At 41.5% G+C, this 10,240-nt stretch overlaps 1 protein-coding gene and 1 pseudogene across 4 annotated transcripts in view; both read left to right on the forward strand.

Moving 5' to 3' along the window:
- The window catches only part of CBFA2T2 (CBFA2/RUNX1 translocation partner 2), a 121,349-nt gene extending 111,109 nt beyond the window's left edge, over positions 1-10,240 (forward strand). For 2 of the 4 annotated variants that reach the window (XM_006921723.3, XM_006921725.3), the window contains exons 9-11: positions 2,563-2,631; positions 5,397-5,584; positions 9,846-10,234. In XM_006921723.3, the coding sequence (XP_006921785.2) occupies positions 2,563-2,631; positions 5,397-5,584; positions 9,846-10,145 (557 nt within the window). In that variant the 3' untranslated portion in view covers positions 10,146-10,234. Of the gene's footprint in view, positions 1-2,562; positions 2,632-5,393; positions 5,585-9,845 lie in introns of all 4 variants that reach the window. The other 2 variants (XM_015596864.2, XM_015596863.2) reach the window with 2 other exon arrangements.
- LOC112471184 lies at positions 1,709-1,827 on the forward strand (annotated as a pseudogene).

Genomic DNA, 10,240 nt, shown 5'->3' on the forward strand with positions numbered 1-10,240 from the left:
AATCTTGCTCTGTAGAATCAGCCCCTGCACAGCAGCCACTCCACTGTAGTCACAGCCTTTCCTCACAACCAGTAAGCCTGAGGGTCAATCCCTCCTATTGTCATGCCACCAGCAATCAAGGTTCTACTACAACAGGAGGGCACACGTAACCCACACAAGGGACACCCTGGAGCACCTGGCTCAGGTGACCAAGGAGACTATGCCACAGGACACCTACTATATAAGGTGGTCACCCTGCCAAGACTGGGAGATGTAGCAGATCTATCTAATACCTAAAAACAAGCACAGGAAGGCCGCCAAATGACGAGATAAAGAAACATGTCCCAAACGAAAGAAGAGGACAAAGCTCCAGAGAAAAGAATGAAATGGAAGCAAGCAAACTACCAGATACGGAGTTCAAAACACTGGCTATCAGGATGCTCAATGATCTCAGAACTTCAACAAAGAGATAGGAAACATAAAAATGGAGATAGGAAAAATAAAAAAGAATCAGTCAGAAATGAAGAATGCAGTAACTGAAAAAAGAATATATTAGATGGAATCAACAGTAGATTAGATGAAGCAGAGAATCAAATCAGTGATAAGGTAGATAAGTGGAAGAAAAGGTAGCAGAAAACACCCAATCAGAACAGCAACAAGAAAAAAGAATCCAAAAAAATGAAGATAGTTTAAGGGGCCTCTGGGTCAACATCAAGCATACCGATATTTGCATCATAGGGATACCAGAAGGAGAAAAGAGAGAGCAAAGAATTGAAAACCAATTTGAAGAAATAATGATGGAAAACTTCCCTAACCTGGCAGAGAAAATAGACAGACCACCCTAGGAAGTGCAAAGAGTTCCAAATCAGGTGAACTCAAACAGGCCCACACCAAGACACATCATAATTAAAATGCCAAAGGTTAAAGACAAGGAATCTTAAAAGCAACAAAGGAAAAGCAGTTAGTTACCTACAAGAGAGTTCCCATAAGACTGTCAGCTGATTTCTCAATAGAAACTTTGCAGGCCATAGGGATTGGCATGAAATATTCAAAGCGACAAAAAGCAATGACCTAAAGCTAAGACTACTTGCTATACCTAGCAAAGCTATCATTTAGAATTGAAGAACAGATAAACATTTTCGCAGATGAGAAAAAGCTAAAGAAGTTCATCACCACCAAACCAGTATTACAAGAAATGTTAAAGGGACTTCTTTAAGAAGAAGACTTAAAAAATATAAAATGTCAATAACTATGTAGCTATCAACAATTTAAATGTAAATGGATTATAATAAAATGTTCCAATCAAAAGACACAGGGTGGCTGAATGGATAAGAAAACAAAACCCTTACAACATGCCACCTACAAGAGTCTCATTTAGGATCAAAAGATACAAAGACAGAAATTAAAGAGATGGAAAAAAGATATTTCATAAAAATGGAAACAAACAAAAAAAAACCCAAAACTGGGGTAGCAATACCAATGTCAGGCAAAATAGAGTTTAAAACAAAGGCTATAACAAGAGACAAGGACCCAGTAATTCTACTTCTGGGTATTTATCTAAAAAACTCAAAACAGTACTCTGAAGGGACCTATGCATCTATATGTTCATTGCAGTATTATTTACAATATCCAAGATATAGAAGCAACCTGAGTATCCATAAATGGATAAAGAAGAGATGGTACATGTATACAGTGGAATATTACTCAGCCATAAAAAATAATTAAATCTGTCTACGGCCATGCCACCCTGAACAAGCCTGATCCTGTCTGATCTTGGAAGCTAAGTAGGGTCGGGCCTAGTTAGTACTTGCATGGGAGACCACCTAGGAAGACCAGGCGCTGTAGGCGTAAAAAAATAAGAAATTGTAAGCTGACAAGATCCTTGCAGTCTGTGAGGTCAACCAAGGGTTGCCTCGCAAAAAAAAAAAATAAATAAAGAATGAATTTTTGCCTTCTGCAACAACATGGATGGACCTAGAAGGTATTGTACTGAATGGAGTAAATCAGACAGAGAAAGACATGTCATATGTTGAATCTAGAGAACAGAATAGATGAACAAACAGAATAGAAACAAGCTCATAGATAAGAGCATTTTGCTCGTTGCTGGATGGGGAGGTTGGGCAAAGCGGGGAGAGGATTAAGAGGCACAGATTAGTAGTTATAAAAAAGTCGTGGGGATGTAGAGTATACCATGGAGAATATAGTCAGTGGTATTGTATGTATGCTGTCAAATGGATACTGGATTTATTGGGGTGATCACCTCAGAACTTATAAATGTCTAATAATCACTGTGTTGTACACCCGAAACCAATATACTATTTTATGTCAACTAATTAAAAATAAAGAAATATTACAAAGAACAATACTGTTATTATTTGAGGTGTGATTATGTTTTTAAAGTAAAAATTAAGTGTACTATTTTATAATCTGATTTTATCCCTTAGAATTTATTTTTTTGCACTAAACGAACATATATGTTTGAGTCTAAGTGATAAGTGAAAGGTCTGGTAAATTTTTCATAAAAATAAAATATGCTGCTTATAGGTAGCTTCTGACCCTTTGCTACTTATCTCTCTTTTGTAGATTCTCAGCGGGAATTCAACAGTAGGCCAGCTACAGGATATGTGCCTGTGGAATTTTGGAAAAAAACTGGTATGTGTCTTTCTGCTTACAAGTTGCATGTACTCACTTATTTGTTGCCAGCATGGAACATATGTTTGAGGGAAAGGTAGTTTTCTCATAACATCCTCCTCATAGAGCTCTAGGCTCCTATCTCTCCCCCTCTAGCTTTCCCACACATCTGGACTGCCTCTCATGTTACTTTGCAGGTCAAGAATTTGGAATGACTCCCTGGAGTCCGTCCAGGACCTTTTTATACTCTTTTTATGGGTAACACTAAGGCATTAAGTAACCAATGCTTCCATTCCTGATCATGTAGCTTAATTCATATCTGCCTTTTCACTGGAATCTATACTCACAGTTTTCATATGCCTACTACATTGTGTTCATTCTGCTCTTGAGACAGGCCTCTGCTCTTCCTTTCACCTTTGCTGTCCCTAGCTTGGTCAAGACCATTCTTGATAGGGCTCAATTTATGCAAGAATAAAGGAGGGTGGGACTGCCCTCCTTCAGATGGAGGACTAAACTAATCTCACATCCCTAATAGTTCCCTTATTCAAATACTAGCTGCCTTCCTCTTGCCTCCCTTCTCCCCTCCCCCTTTTCTTGGGGCGGGGGGGAGATTCAGTACAGTTTTTGGTTTTCTTATGTACTTCTACAAAAAATTAGTACCCGTTATTCATAAAAGACTTGCAAGAGCATCAAGATAATAAATGGACAAAAGATATGAACAGACAAATTACGAGAAATACAAATAAACATATTGCAAAAATTTTTATTCATACTGGCTATCAGGAAAGTACAAGATAAATATCTACCCTGATCAGTTAGCCCCCAAAATCTTAAACACCAAATTTTAGTGGACCCTGTTAATGACACTAAATAATTCACCAGAAGATGATATATGAAATTATTAAGTTTTACCAACCATGCATACATGCAAATTCTTGAAATCATTCCTCACTTTTTCATGCTTTTGAATCCTTTCAAAAGCAGATGATCCAGGCTTATGCACACAAATTGCTAAGAAGCAACAGTGTGTATAAAGATATTGTTTTTAATACATTCTAGGCAAGGGAGAGGAATCCTGGGACATGCCCAGATATCTGTGAATGGTTATGTGAATTTACAGTGCAACACCAGAACAAAATATTATTTTACCTTTAAAAATAATTTAGAAAACAACGTATCAACTTGGAAAAATCTTTGCACTTAAAAATAGGAAATGTATATAATATTGCCAAAGAATGGAATAGAATTGTGGGAAATAAAGATAGCAAATGTTAAGTGAGAGAGAAAGATTATCATGCATAAGATCTCCTTGATAACCAGTAATTTTCTACTTGGGAAGTACCTTTGGTTAATTACAGTTAAGAGCCAGACTTTGGTGTTAAGCCAGCTAAATTTGAGTCTTTGTTCTGCTATAGTGCCATCTGTGACCTTAGATGACCCTTAGCAAGGTAGTTATTCCAAACTATGATTCTTACTTACTGAGCCTTAAATGGAGAGAATAGACGTTCTTCAGGGCATTATTTTCTTGGCTCAGTAAGAGACAACACCTACCTGGTAACTAGTAAGAGAATATGAAGAGTAGCTGTGGTGGGCCACAATGGACCTGTGTGGACACAAAAAGCAAGGGAAGCATGGAATTCAGTGTCAGGTCAAATCAGCATCATTCTTGCTTGGTTTTTGAAATGAAATCTTTCTTTTCTTAAGTCTGGAGCAATAAAATGGAAAGTTGTAGGAAGGCAGCCTAGAATACTCTTGAGCTTAGGCCGTATATCAGAGCCAAGCAGTAAGGGAGTTTCCTTAGGCTTCTGGGTTGTCCAGTCTTGTGGTCTTGGAGGGTCATTCACATTGGGACTTAGGGCTAACACTCAGATACACAGAGTGTGTCATTTGTAGTGTCCATTCTATGGAAACCAAGCTGGATGGTAGTGATAAAAGGAAGTGATCAGGAACTAAGTGGGTGATGGTGACTAGACAGGGATTTGGAAGCCCAGAGTTCCTGGCAGCCTGCTAATATGTGTCACCTTCAGCCCATCTTTCTCTACCTGGGTCTTATATACCAAACTGCAAGCTGTTCATTTGTACCTGGATACCCCAGAGGCACCTCAGCCTTCTCACTTGCCCCCACACCAGCATTTTGCTTATTATCCATTTCATTTGCATGACCTGACCATTCTTTGCCTTTACCTCCACCTGCAGATCCTTAGATGCTGCCAGTCTCATTTTTGCCTCATCCCCTTCTCTTGCGCCACTTCCTCCTGCCTAAATTCAGTCTTCATCACCTGAACTATTGTTCCAGCCTCTCAGTTGATATCTGTCTTCGGTCTTTTCTCCTTGCAGAGAACCCTTTAGGGTTCACATTTTCTTTAGTTCACAACTTCTAAAAATTAATTTCTACCTACTATCTCAACCAAGACACATTTTTTTGATCCTCTCCTGCCACTTGTAGAGCTGACCACTTTTCTCCCTTTGAACTACCTCTTATACTGACTGACATATATCATGGCACCTAAGCCACCTTTTATACTTGGTCTCAGTTACAAAAACATGGACTATGCCTTAGCCACCTAGGTGTCCACAATCCCTAGCACAATGTGCACATATATCTATATACCCAGCAAATGATTACACGAATGGACAAGTATGAGAATAAAAGTGAACATCTGTGTCATATGTTCATCTCTGTATTTTTAGTCACCTTGTTTGAGCTCTGTCACTTAGAATTCATGTCGGGTGGGAGGGAAAAGATTTCTTGGCCAGTTGATTTTATTGTCACTTTCTTCTAGAAGAAGCTGTGAATAAGGTGAAAATTCAGGCCATGTCAGAAGTACAGAAAGCTGTTGCTGAGGCAGAGCAAAAAGCTTTTGAAGTAATTGCAACAGAGAGAGCTCGGATGGAGCAAACCATAGCGGACGTCAAACGGCAGGCCGCAGAGGATGCCTTCCTCGTCATAAATGAGCAGGAAGAGTCAACAGAGGTCAGAGCACTGTTAGCCCTGGGGCTGGGGCTGGGGCTGGGGCTGGGGCAGCTGGAGTGACCCAGCCCACCGCTTTCTTCTCGGGTGCTGGGCAGTAAGACACAGCTGTCCACTCTTGGACTAAACGATTATAATTTTTATCCAGTACCAGAAGAGTTTTGTTTCTTGATTATGTTATATTCTTAAATATATTAGCTCATTATATTGATTTAAATTTTGAAAACTCACCCTAAAGAGTTCGTGGAATTGCATGATAATGATGACCACCATTGACTAAGTGGGCTTATTTACTGTTTGCCAGCCATGGAGCTAAGTGTGTATATTGTCTTTTTGATCTTCACAATGACCCTGTGGGGAAGGTGTTGTTGGATTCTGATTTTACAAATGAGGAAACTATGACTTAGAAATTTAACTGATATAATCCCACAGTGCTGAAGCCAGGGTGCAGGGTAAGGAAATGCGGCCCCTATAGCATCTGGCCTGCTTATAAATAGAGTAGTTCCTTTATGGATTGAAATCACAGATCGGGCAGACCCGTCCAGCCCAGCCCTCCAAAACCCAGGGCCCACAACTTGGTGATGCTTCTTAGAGAAACTAGATGCTCTCATATTATGATAACAATGAAAACAATGAACAAGCTGAAAAGAAAAAAGCATATGACAAAAACATCATAGCAGCCCTTTTGAATATAATGAAAATTTTCTGGAACTTTCACTTTAGTCATTTCTCAGCTTTAAGATAAACTTTAAGTCCTAAACAAGCCTATTTCTATAAGTACGCAGATTCCATCTACCAGTTGAGAGATTAGCTGTCTTTGAGCCATTCTCTTAAAATCATAAAGAACTGGGGCTTTTTAGCTGGTTTAGTTTTTTTAAACAACAGGAAGTTTATTTTCTCTATCTATTTAAATGATCCCTTTCAATATAGCATCGCCAAGCTTGGCAATGTGAAGATAAAAATGTCTAAATATCATGTGACCATCACAGAGGATATGGAAAAATTCCTTATTGTAGCACTCCAACAAAAACACTGAATTGTGAGAAATTAGTTCTTTTAACCCTCCCCACTTCTCTTCTCCTAGTTTTTCTTTAGAATTGTTTTTGAGCAGTGATATCTCTATTTCTGTTGTGTGTATTTAATTTTATACCTATAGCTATCCATATCAATATATTCATCCATATTTATCAACTTTTATATCTATGTTTATATTTAACTATATGTCTTTCTCCTAAGAAGGGTTGTAACATTTTCGCTAAGAGCATGAGTTCTGGATCTGGACTGCATGGTTTAAATCCCTGCTCTCCATTTCTAGGAGTTTGCTTTCAAGGAGCTGTAATTTTAAACAATGTACAAAGTGGCCTGCAGGTGAGGTGCACACCAGCATCTATGTCAGCAAACTTTCTTTCCCAAATTAGAGGGATAAGATGGCCTAAGCTTTGGATGAGTTTGCATTGGACCGGAAGGGCTGTTTTACCTCTGTTTCACCCAGAAAATTCTACTTAACTTGTAGCCGGGCATCCCTGGAGTTTCTTGTTCATCCAGTGAGAGGTTGGCTTGGTATAATGGAAGGAGCCCAGGACTGGAGATTAGGAACCCTGATTCCAGTCCTCATTGCCCCCCACACTGGCAGTATACTCTTAAAGGGAAGTTTCCTTCCCTGCCTGTATAGTGGGTGTGTAGCAGCCCATGTCCTGCCATTCTCATAGTTTCTAGAAAGATAATAATTCGATTGTGGTTGCGGAAATGTTTTTAAACTGCAGTGCACTAAATGCACTGTGCAGATGGAAAAGATTTTGTTATGTGGTTAACAACATACATATGTAAGCTGTGGCACCTCCTGCTTTTGGGGAACAGCTGCCTCCTCTGAGGGCCAGACCCTCAGGCACTACATCTTCTTGTAGTGCTTCGGGTAGAGGGATGAAGTGAGAGGTCCCCTTATCACCACAAGGCACCTTCTGTCCTGAACCTGGCTTTCCTATTAAAAATAGTGGTCTAGCAGTTGACTGTAAAATGAGCCGTTTCTCCTTTGGGCCAAGTTTGCAGTAAGGTCGGGGAGGTCTGGGATTTTGACAAGCCCAGGTAGTTCCGATATAAGTGGTCCCTGGGCCACACTTGAAATAATATTGGCATAAACTGATGGCCTATGCTTTACAAAGGAAATTCTGGAATTTCATTTCTGAGTTCCCTTTGCAGTAACTCAGAAGGTTTATAGCCTGCTCTCATTAACTACAAAGGACTATTTAGCCAAGTGTGTTGCTCTAGCTTCGAAGAATGCTAATTTGAAGGGCAACTACAAGAAGAACCCTTTTCTGTCTTATATCTTGGCAGAAAGCCTCATGGTCAAGTCAGGGAAAGTCACAGGAAAAGGAAACATGACAGTATTCTTTTCCCACTGTCTGCTCTGACATCACATTGTTCCTGCATGTCTGGGTCCTGCCTCTGTGGGACGTTATTTATCTTATTTGATCTCATAAATCATGAAATAAGCCATTTTAAATATAATGGCAGCTGAGGTGAAAGTACCAGTAGTTTAATACTCTTCCCCGGTTTGAGATGTTCTTGCAGACTTGCACAGAGGGCTTACAGGCTTTCCATTCAGCTGGGGCTGACCAGTTGACCTGTGTGTCCACAGCAGCCCTATGTAGGCAACCACTGAGTTCTTCCCTACAAGTGATAATGTTCTGTGTAAGCATTGTTTGGAGTCAGCCTCTCATCAGCCTCTCAAACTCTGAAGTATTAAATTCTCTGGAATGCAGTTTGCTTGATCATCTGTAAATAGACCCTGAGAATTACTTCTGTTCCCTATTTTGATCCTCTGGTGCTGGTAAGTTTGGGCAATCCCTAGACTGGTCTCCTGAGAAGGATGTTATGTTAGAAACCCTTTCTAATGCTTTTTGAAATTAAACTTATACATTGAGTATGGTGGAGTCAGGAGGTCTGGAGTTTAGGCTTTGCCTAGCCAAGTAATCATTTTATTTTATTTTTTTTTAATTTATTGGGGTGACTTTAGTAAATAAAATTATATAGGTTGCAAGTGTACAGTTCTATAATACATCTATATATTGCATTGTATTCACCACCCAGAGTCAGATCTCCTTTTGTCACCATATATTTGATCCCTTTTACTTTTCTACGTCCCCAAGTAATCACTTTATAACCTTAGGCAAATCCAGCCTGCTGGCCTTCTGTGTCTCATCTGTGCAATGCAAAAGGTGGGCGAAGTGACCCCAGGCCCACTTTGTGTCTGCCGTTTTTCACTTGAGCAAGAGTCCTGATTTCATGGGGGGGATGGCCATCTTTCTTCCTTAGTGGGTGGTCAGACCAGGCCTGTGATCGACTTCTGCCATTCTGAGGAACTTGGGGAGGCGGGAGCTGAGAAAGCCGTGCCCCTTCCTGATTGCTTCACCTGGCCAGTATCATAAGGCTTTCTCTTAGAAGCAGGTCCTGGAGACCTCAGGTGCAGAAAAAAGCACTGCCGGAGTCATGGGAGCCTAGAGGAAGGAGAGGACCACAGGGCAGGTGCTGACAGCTGCGCTTGGTGGCCGCATTCTTCGTGATACTACTCCTCCTCCTCGGTTGATTGGGAGAAGTACAGTGTTGTCCAATGACCATTTCTACTGCTTCTTTCGTGGCTGCTACTTCTAGCTCTAACCATGCCTCATTTGGCTCTTGTCATCTGTGATAGAATTAGTGTGTTTTCAACTGGTGCACTACTTACTCCCTCCCCTCAATGGTTTCTGCTAAACCAAGCAATACCTACCCTCCTTCTAGGAAAGTGCAGAGTAGTAAGAAAACTCCCTGACCTAGACCTCATGGGCAAAAGACCAGGTGTTGTCAGTGAATATAATCAAGATTATTCCTCCATTGGGAGAGGCAAGAGAGAAAACGTCTAAGCACATGCATGTACATGTGGTCTTAGAATAGAATGCTGTGGTCGGGGGACCCTGGTACAGAATTTAGTTGAGTTGCTGAGGAATAAAATATGAATCGGGGCCTTCAGTGGGAGGCGGGCGTTCGTCCTGCCCTACAATGATGCCGTGTCCGTATTTTCACATCCCCCTCATCTTGTTGCCCCGTCAGCCACGGTGGGGAATTTTCCTGTTTTACTCATGAAGATCAGAAAGCAGATAGTAGAGGTATATGTAGGTCCAAGCCCATGCTCTCCTCATACAGCAGCTCCCTCTTCTCCAGTGCAGGTGACGAGTGATGACAAACCTGTCCCACAAGATCCAAGCAATTAACCGATGCCTGTGTCTTACAGAATTGCTGGAACTGTGGCCGCAAAGCCAGCGAGACCTGCAGTGGCTGCAATATCGCACGATACTGCGGCTCTTTCTGCCAGCACAAGGACTGGGAGCGGCACCACCGCCTCTGTGGCCAGAACCTGCACGGCCAGAGTCCCCACAGCCAGAGCCGGCCACTGATTCCTGGAGGGAGGGGCTCCTCAGCCAGGTCTGCCGACTGCAGTGTGCCAAGCCCAGCCCTGGACAAGACCTCGGCAACCACCTCGCGCTCCTCAACACCTGCCTCTGTGACAGCCATCGACACCAATGGACTCTGAGTCCCAGACTCACTTGCCCCCGAAGACCTCACAGCACGACAAAACACTGCACCGGGGGCTGGCTGTTTGAACCAGTGCAAGTAGCTGTTGGGTCA

This window comes from Pteropus alecto, unplaced genomic scaffold, assembly GCF_000325575.1.
Source record: "Pteropus alecto unplaced genomic scaffold, ASM32557v1 scaffold45, whole genome shotgun sequence".
NCBI lineage: Eukaryota > Metazoa > Chordata > Mammalia > Chiroptera > Pteropodidae > Pteropus > Pteropus alecto.